General features: G+C 41.4%; 1 protein-coding gene across 1 annotated transcript in view; it reads right to left on the reverse strand.

The window, feature by feature from the left end:
• LOC131283977 (microtubule-actin cross-linking factor 1) overlaps positions 1-10,830 on the reverse strand; it is a 110,583-nt gene extending 99,753 nt beyond the window's left edge. The window contains exons 1-2 of the mRNA XM_058312826.1: positions 10,296-10,830; positions 1,269-1,330 (exon numbers count right to left, since the gene is read on the reverse strand). Of these exons, the coding sequence (XP_058168809.1) occupies positions 1,269-1,330; positions 10,296-10,830 (597 nt within the window). The remainder of the gene's footprint in view (positions 1-1,268; positions 1,331-10,295) is intronic.
• Between the last annotated feature and the right edge of the window lie 8,524 nt (positions 10,831-19,354).

Genomic DNA, 19,354 nt, shown 5'->3' on the forward strand with positions numbered 1-19,354 from the left:
GTACTTTAGATGCGTTCAACGATCGATCACGAGACACAAATCGAAGTCTTTGCGAGCTGCATCGAAGAAAATCAGCCCAACGCTAACCAACAACCCGAGGCGGATGGATGCCCTCGATTGACCGGATCGAAATAAATCTCTATTAAGCCATTCATTCGAGCGACACACCCAATCGACAGCTTCCAAAAGCCGGACGACGGGCGTCTCGATCGATGGCTCTCACTAACTGGACGGACGGTGATATCAACCCGTCCCCGGGGAAGCTGCACACAGACGCCGAGATTTGTGTTTTCACAAATGAACGGTCGACCTATATTAGGGTTCCGAGGAATCGCGCCCATGCTCGGTAGACGAAATGCCAGCTCGAGAACCACATCAATTAATCATCTACCCATTCCGGTGGCCAGTTAATTGTTGACCGTCGGAATTGGCGTCGAAATTGGCGTCGTTGAGTCTCGAAACCCGAGCGTTCTTCAACATTGCGGTTGCGGAGCGTAACAATTCCCATGACTCAAACCACCCATTTAGAAGGGGGACAACAAAAGCTTCTTACATATCTTGACTCGCAACCATTTCTCAACCTCTAAATGAAACATAACAAGCGGAAAGGTCATCGCATAAAATGACTTTGGCAGATTTTCATAACAGTTTCCTATTCTCGCCGATTCTGAATTTTTAAACAATGAAAACAAATTATTTCCGAAATTCATTCTAATAAATACAAAATCTGAGTAAAAATGACAAAATTTACTTAACAGCACAAATTACTCAATGGAAATACGATTATGATTGCAAACATTTGCATATGACCTCAAAATAGACAAAAATATTACAAAAACTAGAAAGAGTTCAACGGTAGATAGAACACGAACGTTTTATAAAACAATTTGTTTACACTCTCACTTTTCTTCTGCTTCGAAATTTAATTGGACGTTTTCCATAATTACAAAAATTAATGAAGGTAAACCCAAAACACTACAATTATGGACAAGAAAATGAAGCCAATGAAAACATCAACCAATATCCGGTGCCAGAGGAATGTACGGTGAGTGAAAGGTGTTCGAGTATGTTGTGCACTCCACCTCCCACCACCAAGCACACACGAATCGTTGCTTGTAGGTCGATGTAGTGGTAGTACCGGTGTAAATATGTGAGTGTATGGGAAACGAGCATGATTTTCATCACCATCATCATCATCGACGGCATCTCATCGGTGTCATCGAAAAATGGTTACGAAAAAACGAAAATTAACCATGTCCGTGTCTTACCTTTTTCAGATGTTTGTTGACCCATTTTGTGAAAGTTTTCTTCTGTATGGCATCTCGTTCATCTGCGGCGAGGATGGGTGAAGTAACGCCATGGGCAGCATCGGAATCCATTGCGACAGGAGGAGACGGCACGGCACCACGGGATGGATCGGATGAACCGATGGCGAATTCGTTTCGTATCGTTAGATTCGCATTAGTTTGACGTTGAAAGAACGGCAACAGAGGTTGGTGGTAAAGGTGAAAATGAAGAAAAAGAAGATTCATTAGTAAGTTTATCTAATAAAAATGATGAATTGTTAAAATCAATCAAACTTCAACGAGCGCATGCTGGAAAAAAACGGACACGAAAAACTGACAACAGTGTGTTAGAAAAATATTTATCGTAAAATTCAACACATCGTAGACTGGTTGACCAGGCATCTTTGCTTCAATCTCAGCTCTGCTACGAGTAATTGAATTGTATTAGTTAGCAGATATTCCATTTCTTCTTTCACTTCCCCGCAGAACCTCCCCGATCGCAAAACCCTTCCGGAATCGGTAGCGACATTCCTGATCGTGGTTGAATATGTTTACGGCACGGGAAACAAGCCATCGACGTCGGATTGATTTACTTGCAAAAAGAGGTTTTATGATCGAACTAACAGACATGCTTTCGCCAGGAAGTGATCAAATCACTGCGGAGAGCACCAGCTTCACGGTCGCTTCGTGGGAAGAGATGTAATTTGAAGCAGGAAGTAAAACAACACTCATTTCCGATCTTACTTCAAAACGTTTCCCAAGAAATAGACTAGAGGAAAAGTAAGCAAAAATATAACATATGTCATAATTTAGTTGTACAATATTAAAGTTTGTGAAAAAATATTTAACTTATTTGACTTTGAGTACGTTTGTTGCAATCCATCAATCTAGGAATTACCTCTAAAAGGGAATGGACGATTTCAAAGATATCAATTTACTCCCGCAATTTTAAATAATGCCAGTTTGTTTATTTTGACAACTAAATTAGTGTAATAATGTAGTGGCCAACTCGAATGTGCATTACAAACAGATAACCAACCTTTCGCTTTCCTCTTTTTAACACTTGCCATATATGCACAAAGCCCGTTGTTTGGACTCACCCTTTCAAAAAATCGTAAAAGGGCTGTCAAATATGCAGCCCTAATGATTTGCTCAAGTGAGAGCTTGAAACGTCGTTTAGCTGGCAATAGTGGATGGTTCAATTGTTGGTGCCTACGACCAGGGGTAAAAAAACACATGATGATGTTGTGTACAACGCCCGAAAAGAAACCCGCTTGTGGGGAACAAATCTTTAGGGGACACAACACTAGGCGAAGGGGGGAAGACACCTTTTTCAAGGTCCAGAAAAAGTGGGAACCACGCAACACATGCTGCCACACACGCACAAAACAGCCACCATTACAGCGATGATGATAACCGAACAAATTTGTTTACTTCCTCTATTGTCACCGAATGTTCGAAGCCGAAAGAAAGGGAACCACGGCACGGGATGACGGCGAGTTGTTGTGCGTATGCAGCGCAGCGCGTGGTACAACTTGTTTGACACTCATTAGCATACTATTTTCCACCTCCCTCACCCCTGCCCTTCCCCCTAGTAGTTGCTGCCTCCAAAACTGGAAGAAGGTTATCATCGGTGGAGTGATGGTTTTTTTTCTCTTTCGACAAAATGTTTTCATTTGCTGCTCAAAAGGTAATTTTGTCCGCTACTTCCAACGAAGAAGAAAAGGAGTTGAACCGGGCGCGTTGTCAGGCTGTGCCCTTTTTCAACGTGGGAGAGGGGGGCTGATTACCAACCCCGCTGATTACCAACCCCGCTGGTGGATGAAAGGAAAACCCGCCGCGTAGAGCGTAGGGTTTTTTTTTTGTACGGAGAGAAGGGAGCTTACGAAACGGAACTACTTCACCACTGGAAGCCCTTGGCGGTCGGATACGCATATGACATCTTGTCAGCTCGTTATCACATTACGCAATTATCGGCTCGAGCGGCTTGGTTTTTGGAGGAGCTTAGTCGTTGCTAAATTGCTGTGAGAAATGAGCGATGAAGTGAGTAGCACGCGCACACACGAAAGGAAAGGCGTAATCAAACCCTACTTCTATTACTGAAGGACACTAGAATCATTCGTGACCCATATTAAATAGTGTTATGCCTAATGAATCTTTTGGCGAGATTCGTTCAAATGAATCTTTCACCTAAGATGGATTCATGAATCTTTAGGGATTCAACTCTTCAAACCTTAACACGTTGCCTGCCATGTCTATCATTTTCGATAGCCAGCTGTCATGAATTCTAAAAAGTTTTTGACCCATAAATAAATGAAAATGCAACATAAAAATTATTGTAATATTTTATATAAATTTTTTGGGAAGCTAAGTTTTTGCTCGGCCTTTGAAAACAATCGGTTTAACAAATATTGTAAACAAATTGTAATTTTAAAAATTGTACTAAAAAGTGTGCTAAAACGCTTGGTACGCAACGTGTTAAATCATGAGTGCTAAAAAGTTTTTGTCCCAAAAATAAATGAAAATGTAGCTTAAATATTATAGTAACATTTAATATCAATTCTTTGGGAAGCTAAGTCTTTGCTGAGCCTTAGAACACCGTCGATTAAATACATTATATGAACAAATTTAATCAAAAAAACTGTACTAAATAAGTGTGCTAAAAACGCTTGGCAGTCAACGTGTTAAAAAATATTTCGAAACCGTCATGAATCTTCATGAATCTTTCATGGATCTGTCACGAATCTCCACGATTTTTTCGTCAGTTTGGATCATGTGAAAAAAATAAAAACAAAAAGGGTTCCTCTGCCCTGTTTTGGCTCATCACTTTTCATCAATTTGTTTATCTTTGGGATTCATGAATCTCTTATCGAAAGATTCATGAATCTCTAAAAAAAAAGAATCATTCAGATTTCTTAATCTGAATCTGAATTACACAACTCTAATATTAAATGTTCATTCATAATATACTTAATCCAATGAAACATAACTTCGTTCAAAAAAACCCTTTGTAAACATTAAAACTGTGTTCAATTTCTTCCAAAATTTTTCTGAAAGTATGTCATCTGAACTTTCTCCCTTTCATTTGTTCATTGCTGCATCACGAACTGGTCATTTCATCCAGGAAAAATACCACAAGATCCCTAGATAACGAGTCACCAACGGACGATGATCATGGTCAAAGATGGCAGCAAACTGTGGCATGGGATTGAAGACAATCTCATATGAATCATAAAACAATTTAATAGTCTATCTCACGGTGCTGCGGGGCAATCATGCACGAGTCGCGATATCTAATCCCTAGAGCTGCGTACGTTGCTTCTCGCTGAGCAAGATAAAGCAAGAGATCCTCCTTCGAGCTAGGAAAGATAAATCCAGCAACTCGCGCTCCATCCGCGTAACAGTGAGTGAGGTCGCGAATGTTTTGCGCGTTCCCTCCCCGTTCGTTAGCCCGCTCAAATTCAATTACCACCGATGATGGGCACCTCACACACCGCCAGGGGAGTCGAACAAAAAAAAACACCAGAACCGGTTCGCCACGCCGTCATCTCAGCCGCGTCCGACTTCTTCTCCACCGAAAACCCCCAACACACGGCGGGGACGTCGACGCTGTTGACGCAGTCTTCAGGGAGAAAAGAAGATGAATGGCCACCCGAAACGAACCGAACCCCGGAACGGAATGTTCGGCGGAGGTGTGCGCACAACGTTTCTCAGAGGGCAGAGGAAAAAAAAATCGAGAAAACTCAACACACCGATGAATGCCGCGAAGGGCGATCACTTCGGCCACCATTGTCCAGCGGAATGGCGCAAGCTTCCTCTCATCGTCAAATAAAATCACGGTCAACAACAGTTGACGCACCCCGAGATGAGGTTGATGTGATCTGATAGGCTTAAGGTAAGTGTGAACGGTTGTGTGTGTGTGTGTTGAGTTACTCTTTGCATTGGTGGTTCATTCATTAAACGGTATATCAATTTTAAAGCATTGTTGTAAACCAAAAATATGCTTCAAGGAAACAAAACTCTTTGGCTTATTCCGATTTATTATTACCTTAATCATCTCATCGAGGAGTGCCTGACTTTTTTTTTTGGTACGAGTAAATATAAAAAAATCTATTCTTATGTTTGGGCACCAATATTTAGAAAAATTTGACAGCACTGAAAAGGTTATTCAGTAACGTATCAGAAAATATTATCTAAAAATTACTAATTGCAACGATAAAGGATCAAAAAGGTCATCGTTTTATTTTGCACCGGATATTGAAACCTAAAGGATAGATGAACAGGGTCACGCGGGTTTTTTATGAAGATGACAAGGCTAAATGTAATTCGTCGCTTATTAACTTTGGATAATCGTCGTTTTCCATTGCATTGCCAAACCTCGGTACCGAATCGATAATTTCAATTGGGTATCTTGAACCGAACCGGCTGCTAAACGTTTTTAGTACACATGTTTAGTACAATCTTGTTAAATAAAATGTAATTATAAAATTTGTTAAACTGACGATTTTTGAAGGCTAAGCGAATATTAAGACTTCCAAAGAATTAGTTTTTGATATTCCTATCGTTATAATATTGCATTTTTATTTTTTTATGGTACTAAAATTTTTTAGAATCAATGACAGGTGACTATCAAAAATGATATCCATAGCAGTCAACGTGTTAAACTTCGTTATAAGATTGATAGGCTACAGGACGGTTTGTTTTAGTTTATCATACGCTGCGTCCATAAAAATCAAAACAAACTGGTTTTCATTCTTATAATTCGTTAATGAAGATCAATGCTACCCTATAGAAATTTATCGTCTGGCATCGAGGTTTACCGATGTCTTGTTGTTAAACGATGTTAACTTTCTAGTGCAGTAAAATTATTAATATGTGAATTTTGTAACGCAAAAATGAGAAAGAATTTGTTCAAATTTACTAGAAAAATGAGTCACATACCCTACATGTCGAAAACACATTTTAAAAACAAATACCAATAAACATCGATTTGGAAAGTCTATCGAATTGTACTAAATCGAACGAATTGTACTATGTAAAAACCATGAAACCACTTCAAAAATAATTACCTTCTCTGTCCGATCCGAAAACTTGCAAAGCAAAATTAAAGCATCATGTGAATAAAAACGGTGCGCTGACGAACGAACCTGACCAGCGAACACACCGCCTTACGTGAGTTGAAATTCAATCAGGGCACGGGCAGGCAAAACGTTGCACTGGCGCCAGAAAATGCCAAAACGAGTGTGTACAAAATATTGGCTCCCCCCTGCTGCTGCTTAACATTCGATAAACGATGTAGGGTCGAGCGGGTGACACTCGCGATCGTCCGAGGAATAACATATCTTCGATCTTCGGCTTCACATACACGCCTAGGTGAATATGGTGTAGCTTTTGATTTATTTTTAACATGCACCTGGACTTGTTCATATACTAGTTCCTCTAGCAGGGAGGGGAAACAAGCATGTACGGGGACGTCAACATTGTGACCGATCGATCAAAGATCGCGCGTGAGTCGCATGAAACCGACACCGCCGGCTATCGATAAAAACGTGCGATAACATTAAAACGCTGACCGATTCGTTCCCCCGACGTACGATTACTCACCCAGAGTTGCGGAACGAGAAACGAAAAGTAAGCGGATATGTGAGGTGTCCGAAATTTACACCCGCAATTGGCAGTGACTAACTGCACAAGCCCCATCTTGACATCCACCACCAAACTACCGTATCGATTGTCGGATTTCGGTGATAGACGTCCGCTTGTTCAACATCCCTCCCCGAGGGTCCTATCCTTACGCAATCAATTACGGCGAGCATCAAGATAGCTACACTGCCAGCAAGTGGTTCCATCCCCCGATACTGACAACGTCAGTGCGAGAGTGACGCTGTACTCCGCTGGACAATGATTGAGAGTATGATGAATTATGTGAACGACAGAGCTTCTATTTGAAACACATCTTGTGTTCGACCTCACGGAGGCGCTTTCGTCAGAATCTGTACAGGAATTCCCGCTGTTGTTGTCAATGTTGTCCCAGAATTCTATTGTGTCAGCAATGATCATTGTGTATTTACGAGATTTACGAGTAGCTTCGATGATTAATTCAATTGCAACATTCGATTACATACAAAAATCAACTTACACTTTGTCTTCCAACATCCCTCATAGCGGGTGACAGGTAATTCTGATCTTACCACGAAACCAGTACAGTATTGCACTAGTATAGAAGTAGACGATAGTAATTGTTTAAATTTATCCTTATGAAACTTAGTGTATATGTTACTTGTATAAAACCAAATCTTAGTATGTGTTTAATTAATAAGTTTTATGAAAAATAATTGTACTAAAACTTGTTCTAGAAAATCCTATTTTTAGTACAATCAATGATGTTGAAAAATTTGGTTATCAAATTTACTGGACCAAACTAAACAAAAACTAGACTTCGCAAAGGATACATTTTAAAAATTATTATAGCCAACTACTACAGAACGTTACTACTGTGTTTGAAAAAAGAGTGATTAGCGTTGTTGCTGTCACCCGCTCTTTGGGTGACACGGCTGTCAACGTGTTAATATAACTAAATCAATTACACAATTGCCACAGATTGACCAATCATCGCATGAAACTAGAACTCGTTGGGTAAAATTCTAAAAAAAGCAACATATTGTCATACGTGTAGTGTAATTATTGAGAAAGCTCGGCGTAGTTTAACAAATCATGCACATCAAACACCCCCAGGTTGGGTTCCAAATTACTATTATCAGCAACAATTTTATCTTCCAGTAAAAACCGTTTAAGATCAAACGACGCCGAAAACGACACCATACCAAATAACTCCCCAAATAAAGCAGTAAACATTTAAGACAGTGCGATTTCATATCACAAAAAATCAATTTCATTTTAAGAGTGTGTCTACTCAATTGTAACCACTCCTACAGAGTTTTATCTCCTCTCTATAAATCAAAATGAATCCCTCGACGACGATGAGGACCGCAGAGTGACGTGAGAACGGTGGGGAATTTTATGTTATCTTTCAACCGCCAGTCGATGCAAATGACGTCAAAACAATGCAAGCTAGCCGCAATAGCAAGTTCACGATTACATTTAAGCTTTTTATTGAAAATGATCAAGAAGGTGTGCAGATATTTTTGTTAATTGCTTGCTAATTCGGTTTACTGTTGCAACTAACTGTGGTCGGCGAAACAATCGACCCTGCCTTCCTCATTTGAATGACTCGCAAATTGCACAACAAAACGCTCCTCAATGAGTAATCGCCCGGGGTCGCTGCTACATCATCTTCATTTCCAGAAAAAAAAGGAAATACTTAAGGCAAGCAAAACCAATCCCCCTGGCACATTCTTTGCCACTGACTGCAATCACATCATTCGAGCGAAACCCAAACCCTTGGATGGTTTTTGTTCCCCTTTTTTCCACAGTTCCCGTCGCTAATCGACGAACGAACGAGCGCGAATGCGAACAGGACATACTACATTGTGCGCGGAAACGTGACTCACGGCTGCATATGTCAACACCATAATCATTTAGTGGAGCGAACGAGCGAGTGAGCGAAATCAAACCCCTCTTCGTCGATGTCGAACAAAGTGAAGGAACGTCAGAAAAAAAACAATGAACGAAAGCAGCAATCAACAAGCGCGTCTTTTATCAGTAGCTAAAATAAAAAATTAAAAGCAGTCAAATTCACGATCACTGAACAGTCATATCAAATTATAAAAACAAAACCGCGCATAGCGACGCGACAAGGTGTCGAATATGTCCGAAAGCAAAAAATTACTACAACGCCGACTGCGATGAGGAGTTGTGCCTACGATATTTAGGCCAGCCTTTGTTTCGTCCATATTTTTTACTCGAATGCGTTACTGGATGTTTAAGAATCAATTAGCATACATCAAGGATAAAAAACTCATGAGTGCACATTCAGCGTCATTTGTGATCAGAAAGCCAAAGTTTTTAAAAATCTATTTTGGAATACAATAAAATATGTACATCCTACAACAATAAGTTATCCATCAAAGAAATGCAAGAAACTTGTCTTACTATAGTAGTGCACTTATATAGAAGTAAGCCACAATAAATACAAACATTCATCCTTTGAGAAGCTTAGTTTATGCTCTTTCTTTCTGAAAACGTTGCTTTGACACGTTCCATGCTATTTTAGTACAAAATTTTAGTACAATCATTTACGTTCAAATTTGATCATCAAATTTTATTGAATCAACGATTTTAGAAAACTAAGTCCACTACTATGAGCGTGAAGACCTGATGAGCGTTGTTCTTGTTACCCGCTTTTTGGGTGGCATGGCAGTTAACGTGATAATAAATTGTGCATCTAAATTTTGTCAAAAATGTACTAAAACAGCGTAGCAGACGTTTACGATGATTAAATATAAAACTTTAAGTTAAGCCATGTTAATGAAACACTAAAATCGACAACCACATAAGAAAACCCATCAAAACAATTGTTTGTCCTGTTTGACTGTCAGGATGTTTGACGGTATTATGCATATAGCGGATGTTTATCTTTCTACGTTTGTTGATGTTTTCTTAAAAAAAAATCTAGGATCCCACGATATGTGAGACTTTTGCGGACAAGTTCAGAGCAAGAACATGAAATGTTCTTTTCGAATAAAAAGAGAATCTTTCGTTAACAGTTATGAATGAACGATCCAGATTCCTAAACAAACAAAAACCTTACACAAACACACTACAGAAAAGACAGGAAATTAATCCTGCACACAGGTAAGAGCACACCGATCTCTCGCGTTGGTTAGTACGACTCGGATAACATTTAGAGGCAGGAGTTATGGGCGACCCGTTCCGAGCGCCAGTCCTTGTGATTCCTCGAACGAGCCGCCCTCAGCTGCACAAACACATTCGGCGATGCGGCAGAAGAACATCGAAAAGTAACGGCGCGGGCAGGCGATGTCAACAAGCAGGGCGTTGCGAGACAACGAAAATCGACCAACCAACCTGCGCACGGCCATCGCGACATACCTATGATATCCCAGACAAAATGTTCCCATATGGTCATCAATTCGGTACCTTTGAACTGCGTCAGCGCGTCCTCGTAGCCGCCCTGGCTGGTGACGTTCAGCGTCGAGCCGGTAGCCGGCGATGTCGCCGTGAACGACTGCCGGTGTCGCTTAGCCGGCGTCGTGTGGTAGTACTCGCCGCCATTGTTATTGTGGCTGCCGCTGCCGCCATTGTGCGGACTACCACCGCTGCTGCCAGCTGCTCCGACGCTCACGTTCCCATTGCCCGGCCCCGGACTGCCACCACCGCTAGCACCGTTGTTGCTGTAGTAGTGGTGGTGCTTGCCGACTATTGTTCCACCGGCGGTACCGCCGCCACCACCAATACTGTGCCGGTGCGTGGTGGTAGTCGTGATCGTCTGGTGGTACTGCTGCTGATTGTTGACGTTGCTGCTGCTACTGTGGTGATGCTGCGACACCTCGCCATTGTTGTTGTCGTACAGTGCCTCCCGGGGATCGAACCCGAGACGGTCCTTGTAGTACGACTGTGTCGACATGTCGTTGTGGTGAAAAGTTGTTCGTTCTTCGCTCTGTTCGCTGTCGTTTCGCTATCGCCTTCGTTTGCGTTTGGTTTCTCGACCGGTTGTCATAAATTTTCGCAACGTTTTCTCCTTCTTTCGCTTCGTTGAACTTCGTTACAATTTAAGCAGGTTACTTTACACGTTCCGTTGAACGTTTTGTTTAGTAGGCTGGATTGACTTGTGTTTTATACATTCGTAGCTAAGTGGTTATTGCAGGTGGTAGTAGAATAATTGGGACGGATATGCTTCTTCTTGATATTACGCTTGAATCACGGGATTAAATACTTAACGGCGCGTGGTTTGATCTTGTTAATGGCACTTTAGTGGATTATTAATTAATTTAAAAAAAAGACACTCGCACAAACACAGCGTAGTAAATAAACGAAAAAAAACGAAAACGCGAAATAACTTTTCACTCGCGAATTGCGCGTTCGATCGCTACACTAATGACACACAAACACAAACACACTCTAGCTGGAAGCTGCACAACGGAATATGGCTTTGCATTCGTTCCGTCCACGTTTGTTATCGTCGTCGACGTCGTTGTTGTTGTCGTTCGCTGTTTTCAAAATTCGATCGGGTATTTTTCTCCTTTTTTTCTCACGCCAGTAGAAACTGAAATACGAAGCTGCTAACTTTAGTAAAGCTGACCTTTTATTTGGCCCTGCAAACCGGAAGACCGGATGGATTTAATTTCTTTCGCCGAAACTATCCATTCCCTTCACGCACATCGCACACAAACACACACTCTGGGAAGGCGCTTTCTCGTTTTCCTCCCTCTAAGCGTGCACTTGAAGCAGCATTCCTGTAAATTTTCTTCACCGTTCGTATTTTCACTCACAAGTGGTGCTGCTTCCGTGCTTCGCCTTAAGATTCCACGGTGAGGAATGCCCGGAATGGAAATTGAAATACGGTTCGGAAGGTCACTTTTTGCTATGATCTCCCGTGGGTTTGAGAGAATTGATCGTTTGTGTCCAAGTATGTAAAAACAGTTCAAATCAGATACCCTACAGTTTGTAGTCGAATATTCCTTTCTTTAATCATCGTTCTTCTTGTTTTTCTCGTTAACAAACATTCCTTCTTTAATTTTGAACATTTCAATATCTTATGAAATTTATATTTACGAATAGCCCCAACAAAAAGAAGGAAGGGACTATTCGGCCCTCGGTTCACACAACGGATACACAGAACAAACAAACACGCGAAACATAACAGGCTTAACGACATAGAAGACGACGGGTATGTGCATGTATGTATGCGCAAAACTGCCCATTTCCAGCGGGATGCCATTCGCGGCCAGGAACTCCACGCGGGACCGGTTTCTGCGCTGGGAAGCTCGGCCAAGCAGGAGCGAAGAAAATTCCTCTCCATCCAGGTCACCACTTTCGCTGCCTGCGACGATCTCCGACCATCACGACCGAGCTTGGGGAGGGAATTCATAATCGCGAGAACCGTGCAGGAAGAAGAACGTTTGCGGCAGGAACGGGGTGTAATGAAGCGGGGAACACAGACCGGTATTTGGTGGCGAGCTGTTTCGGGTCAACTGAGCGAGTCCCATCTTTCGCCGGGGTTTTGCAAATATTTCCCTGGACGGCGATTGTGGATTGCATCTTCAGCGTACAACGAAGAGTACCAAACCAAGTTCGCAAAGAATCGGAAAGAATCCCGGTTCGCGAAATGGCACACATGTTTCAGCACACACAGACACACTCCTGTGAGCTACGGGGTGCTTCAGAACACCCATACCACACTGCAGAAGACGCCAGGTATTTCTGCACGAAAGGAAGAAGGAAAACCCAACAACAGAATCGCCTTCGAAAACAGGTACAGCGCCTCTCGCGAGATATCCGGGACTTCTCGGAATTGGATCTTGGAAGGAAACGAACCGCTGGAGTTATCTCTCTTGCACCCGCGAGTTCGCCTTTAAATTATTCCGTCTTCTCGCCTGTTTGCAGGGGGTATGAAAATCGCTGGATATAAATTCAATTCGGGTAGCGTTTTAAAGTGGTACCCCTCAAAAGCAAACGGACTATGAGGCTAAAACATGAGTTAAACAAATGAATTTAGCATTTCAAATGAAATTCAGATATGTTTGCATTCATTCCAGAACGATGCAATTTATTCTTTTTACAAAGAAAATTAGAACAACCTTCCCAACGTTTCTCTACCCCTTAGAAGTTCTGGGTAAATTTTATAGGCTCCAGACGGAAACAAAAAGCAAGTCGTTAAGCCGGCGCCAGTTCCGCGTTGCCTTAAGGTAATTAAGAACACATATTTTCAAACCACATTCCCTTTTTCTTCGCCACATTCGCTAAACGCAAAAAAAACTTTGCCTCTGAAAAACGAACTGTTCGAACAAGATTATTAAACAAAACAACATAATCAAATCGAACAAGCCAGCTGTTGGCTACTTATACGAAATTTGGCTTAAATTCTTTTCGAAAACATGCATTCTTGTCTCAAATTCAAACCCTCGAACAAAACATTTTTGTTCGGTTCTGAAACACATTCTACACGAACGTTTAGGAAACTGGCTTTCGCGTCCGATTTGCATAATCGGTTCCGAAAGGAGAGAAGAAAAAAAGATAAGTTCACATTCTTTCGCATAATCAAGCCAGATTGTTTCCCATCAGGCAAGATTAAGACAAAACCGAGAACAGTCATGTGCAGTCGGTGTGCAGGAAAACAGCCATAAAAAAGCTGTTATCATACTTCGCTTGGTATCGCATTCGAAAGCACGTTCGTTTGGGTGAAGCAAAAGCAGCCTTCCTTCCCCGTGTGTCACAAACAAACTGATATACAACACCCCTAACGAAAAGCGACACAAATTGATATGCAAATGGGTCCGATGCTGGTAGTACGAACCAGTTTAAGCAACTTTTGATAATCGATCGACGAAGTCTGCGAGCTTCGATTCCGCGCGGTTTCGGCGAGGGAATGATCGTAATTAAATACCAATAAAAGTGGCAGCTGTCGATTAAACTTGAATTTTAAGCACATTTCTGTTTGCTCCGTTCGGTTTGTTTTCCTCAAATTCGGAATCTGAGAAAAGGGTGAAGAAAGGTGTGGAGCACATTTGGGTTGCAAAGATTGCTGCTTAGAGTCACGAAAAAGCAGATGAGAAAACCTGAAAGCTTATATTTTGTCAACTTTGCCGTAAACTTGCTAATGCAGTGTTGATGATACCCATTGTCGTGTTTGTGGTTTTTGTAGATAGGCAAAACAAGATCAAAAATAAGCAGAAAAAATGAATTATGGTTGTAAAATTAATCGAACGGAAAGGCCTTACATCACCGAAACAGTCACTGACGAACGATGTTCGCCTTTCGAACCGTAAACGAATCACAAAGTCGCAATATAAAAGCAGAAACGATCCATCCGATGCATCGGCAGATTACATCTCTTCATCAGCATTTGCAAAAATCGACGACGTTTCCGAAACGAATTTATGACTTCGATATTGGATACCGTAAAAGTTTTGGAAAACTGAACTGAAACCTCTTCACCTAACTTGAAATAACTGCGTTTGGGAAGAGGAAAATCATCTCAGGAGGACATCAATAATTCATCAGTCGCACGAATCGCACTTACACACCTGTACACAACTACCACTCGGGGAATGCATTTTCCACCTGGCCATTGGACGAAAGATCCATCCCATTGTTGTATAACCCCGGATTGGTTTGGGGATGATCGAAAACATTATCCAACGAGCAAACGAAAAGGAAAAGCACCGCAAAGCGAACACAGAGAAATGATGCTGAAACGATGAAAAATGGTCACTTTAATAGTTTTTCACCCTGTTTCACATTGCATCAATGAAACAAAAACAAAAAACGAAGCGTTTTCCTTGATCATTTTTTCGGGGTTTGAAGTTATTAATTGTGAAATCATCAAATCAGTGAACAGCAGTTTTTTTTCGTGTCCACACCGAGAAAATTTGATGATTTTATTTGTTTTTCTAAACAAGACTCGTTAGCTCTCGTTGGAAATGAGTTTTCAAACTCATTAATATACTTGTTGAGGGGTTTTCGTGTTTGAAAACGTAATTATTTGACAAGTGGTTCGATACTAATGTATAAGATTTTGATTTTTTAAATGAAATATCACTTATTTCAACTCCAAATGAACAACATAAATGGGTTCCATTAATAACTCGCTTAACCTAGACATCGTGAGGAACGAAGGAATTTCCCAAAAACAACCCTAAGATGCATGGATGTGTGTGTGTGCAAAGCAAGAAGGCCTTCCACAGTTAACGAAGAAAAGCAACTTGTCTCATCTTCACGCCGCTTCTGTCTCTGAGGTCTTTTCTCCTTCCTCAAAGGCCACTTCTTAAAGGGCCTCGAGAGGCACAATAAAAAAAAGGAAAACAAATGGCCAGAATTAAAAGCCTCTTTTTCGGGGCCTCAGCTCGCCTTATACGGGCTGCGAGCGCAGGGAGAAGGACTGACTCTCTGACGCGCGGAAAACAAGGAAAGCACCATCGGAAGAAATGGCTCGGCACGCTCGCTCACACCGTGGCCGTCTCTGTGGGCCGCCGTATCAGAAAGAGTTTGCGCTATCTCGCACGACGCCGTACGTGGATCGCCTGGGAGGCAGCGAAATCGCGCAAAGAAAAACCCCTTCCAAGATACGAAGGGGGGCCTACCAACCAACCGACCGACAAGACAACACGCTGGAGACTGGTGCACACCCCGTCCTTATTGCTCCGGCGAGGCTTCCTCTTATCGAGCCCACTATTTCCCTCCCTGTCTCGGGGCGTCATTTGGTTCGTTAAAGTCTTTCTTTTACGTTCCCATTCCACCAGCCACAAAACGCCTCCTGAAGCGATGAGAAAAGAAAGGCACACGGGAGGACTTCTTCATCGTATCGGCCGTATAGTTCGTAAACAATCGCGCTCTGATCTGTGTGGATGCGTTGGACAGAGTTTTCACATTTCCCGAACCCGTTTCAACCACCGATAACTTATAAGCTTAAGGTTTGATGATTTGTGACACTATTCCTGACGTTTCGGAAGGGCACATTTGTTGCTCACGTTCGTGTCTATCTAACGATACGATATAAGCAACGCACGCACACACATATACACTTTTACATCACTAACCAAACACGCACGCACGCACAAACGGCGAGAAAATTCAAGAGACGGACCCAGAAGGGATTAAGAAATGAAACAGAAAAGCAGGAAACTATCACACAACTCAACCGACTTAAGAAGGGAACCGGGCGGCGATCATCAAACAACACTACACGGGGGGATTTTTTTTTCTTCCTCGTACAAACAACTCCTCTCGCTTCGATGCGCAACCGTACGCAACGAATTTCAGCCAAGTACTGACGGATTCCGTGCTTCGCCGGCCGAACGTTAAGTCAAATGGTGCCTGACTCGCCGGTTCTCCATTTTCGTCGAACCGCGAGACGCGACAACGCTCTCACCATCGCAGCCTGTTTCTACCGCGTGCTCTCGCAGTTCTCGCCCACTTCTCCAAGACGCCACTCATACACATACATCCAAACAACAGAAGAAAAGAACGATTCATGTAGGCCCGCTTCCAAGAAACCGCGACAAGTCGCGACGGCGACGTCACAGGTTCTTCTCTGTTCGGTTGGAGTCGCCGACGCGCACCTGACATGAATTAGCCAGGCACACGCGTTGGCGTGTTTGTGTGTGTATGTGTAGGTGCGGGCGACTTACCTTTTTTTTCACCATACCCACAAACTGCTCTCCGCGAGGCTTTCATCGTCTTCGAGACGAAAGATTTCTCCATCACTCTCCGTTAAACGATCTCCCACGTCTTCAAATAACACTCTCTCCGTTTCTCCGTCCCCGACCGTGTCGAAACTCTTAAAAAATGCCACGAGAAACTCTCAGAAGACTCAGAAGATAGGAGAAAAAGGATCTTCAAAGATCAAGAGAAACAAAACAAAAGGCAAGTTTGAAAAGAAGGAGGTAGGAATGTCCACACAACGAAAACAAAATAAACACGAAGAGAAACAGAATATATGAGTGTTGCAAAATGGAAGTGCAAATACGAAACATGCAAAAAAGTTGATAAATAATTGGAAAATAAAATAAAAATAGCAGTTTGAAAAGATATCAAACAGAAAACCCAGAAATGGATAAGGATATCCATAATTCTCATAGTCCACTAATGTTTAGTTAGAAATAAGGAAAAAAAGATCTAACGTAAAGCTAAAAGAACACGAAATCACAATTTTGTTATCCTTTACGAAATAATAGCTCGAAATACAAGGAAAGAAACTGAATTCTGAATCATTTTCACAAATCCAATACCCGTGGAGACGAAAAAAGGTTCCCCGCTAGGTTCAACGAAATCAACAGCTACAGAATGTGCAGTCAGATATTGAAAACCGGCTACGTTGTCAATCCGAAACCACTTTACTGTTGACCGCAATGGTCCCTTAGCGGAGCGAATCGAACCGGTTGGAGCCACCCGCCTCGGATGAAGTCAGCGCCAACCGGATCGCGGAAAGGCGAGTCAATTCGCAACGGAAGCTCGCTGCGTCGCAGATCCGGTTCCGGAGCATATGAACAACAGGAGAAACCAAGAGGAAGGTAGATAGCACAATATTAACCCCATGGGTTGAACATTTCTGCCCACATAAGAAACCGTCGAACGTAAGCAGTAGGACAAAACGAATTTGATAAATAAAATTGAAACAACCAAATAATTCAAAATTGGTTTAAAAATTATCAAAAAATATGAAAGTAAAATGAAAATAAAATAAAAATGTTGAAAATACACATTGACCATTCGGAACCCGATAGAACAAATAAAGAAATGGCAGATGTCGCTAACGACTAACCAGTATACAAATAACGATGACTTCACGGTCGCTCCAGAACGATCAGCAATTAAATCATTTCCTTCGAATCTCCTTAAAAAGCCACAAAAAAGCACTTCCCCTGCAACACCTACACGGAGGAGTAGGGCCAGTAGTAACCGGCCGTGGACGACTAAGTAGGATGAACAACAACAGGTTTTCGTCGACCTCGCAGCAAATACGCAGGAACGAATAAAAACAGAAGAAAATTGCCTTCCGATCGCAAGCCATCAGTTACCGCCCCGAAAAAGACCCTGACGTCATCGATATTCGGATGATGTGGGAGAGTCGGTGATCGTCGCGACGCCACGCACTCTCACTTCGCGGGGGCTTATTGCTGCTGATTGAGTTCAAGCGATGGCCTAATCGGGACATCCACCATCAACAACCGGTAGGGAAACGATTTCGATTAACCGGGATTTTCGTGGCCAAAAAGAGGAACAACAAACAAATGCTTTAAATGGTTAAGATTTATGTCTATTTTTAAGGGAAGAACTATATTCAAGAAAGTATTCGAGTACGTGTTATGTGTAACAGGCTAACTAAGTCCCTAAGGCATATTTTGAAATAGCGCATCAGTTTCTGTCCCTAACGCAGCTGAGTTTTTCTCTTACTTATCACCCGAAAACATGAAAATAAACAGAATAATATTTGCTGTGGTATTGTGTGCTATTCCTAGACAATAACATTGTAAAAACAATAAACATAAATTCATTTATGCTTTACAACTATTTTATACCTATTACCATGATTGCGAATTTCGAAATCCACACAGAAGCGGTTAAATCGGGTATATAACGTATTTTCATAGCTACTAAACATCACTTGTCTCGCTACCGTATATTTTTCAACTTATGCTCAGCACCAAACTTTTAATTTGTTAATAGTTTTGTCTGATTTTAGTTTTTCAAACTACTTTATAAAATCAGTTTTTAGTACAACCAAAAATCTTCATATTTACATTTATTTCAACTCGTTCAGAGTTTTACCCGAACCTAACGGATGGAATTTGTACTGCTTTGCTCTACTTTCGTTACGAGGCGTTCATTTCAAGTGCACCTGCTTCAAAAATACGTTCTAATGTGTTTGTACATTTTTATTCATAGTCATATGGAACTAACAGGGGCAACTGAACCAAATTTTTGTTTATTATTGCCAAAATATTGCTGATCACAATCACAAATAACATATATGGTAGAACAAAAATACTTGCATAGTTGCTGACAATCAATAAAATCTTAATATTTTTAGACAAATCTATTTTTTTCTTTGGTTTTAGACTAAAAACTATACAAAAATGTAAACAACAGTGTGAAAATGTTTGAGTTATTTTCTTAGCTTTTTTTTCTATCATGGGAATGTGTTGAAGGCAAAGCTGTGATTGCTACCACTGTATGATTGATTATCGTTCTTACTTTTTCCATAAATCTGTTACGATAGTAATAACTATTTTCACTGTTTTGAATCGTACAGAACAATCATAACGATGATACGTTTCTTTTTTATTTTTTTTTTTGTAACTCTTGCTTACTCATTTATTGTTCAGACTGATCCAAATCCCTAAAGCGGTTATTACTCCTATCACAAAAATATTGTTTTCCAATCACTCAACGAATTATGCTAATACGTAGTAATAACTTGAAAACTTTCC

This window comes from Anopheles ziemanni, chromosome 3 (genome assembly GCF_943734765.1).
Source record: "Anopheles ziemanni chromosome 3, idAnoZiCoDA_A2_x.2, whole genome shotgun sequence".
NCBI classification, from domain to species: Eukaryota; Metazoa; Arthropoda; class Insecta; order Diptera; family Culicidae; genus Anopheles; species Anopheles ziemanni.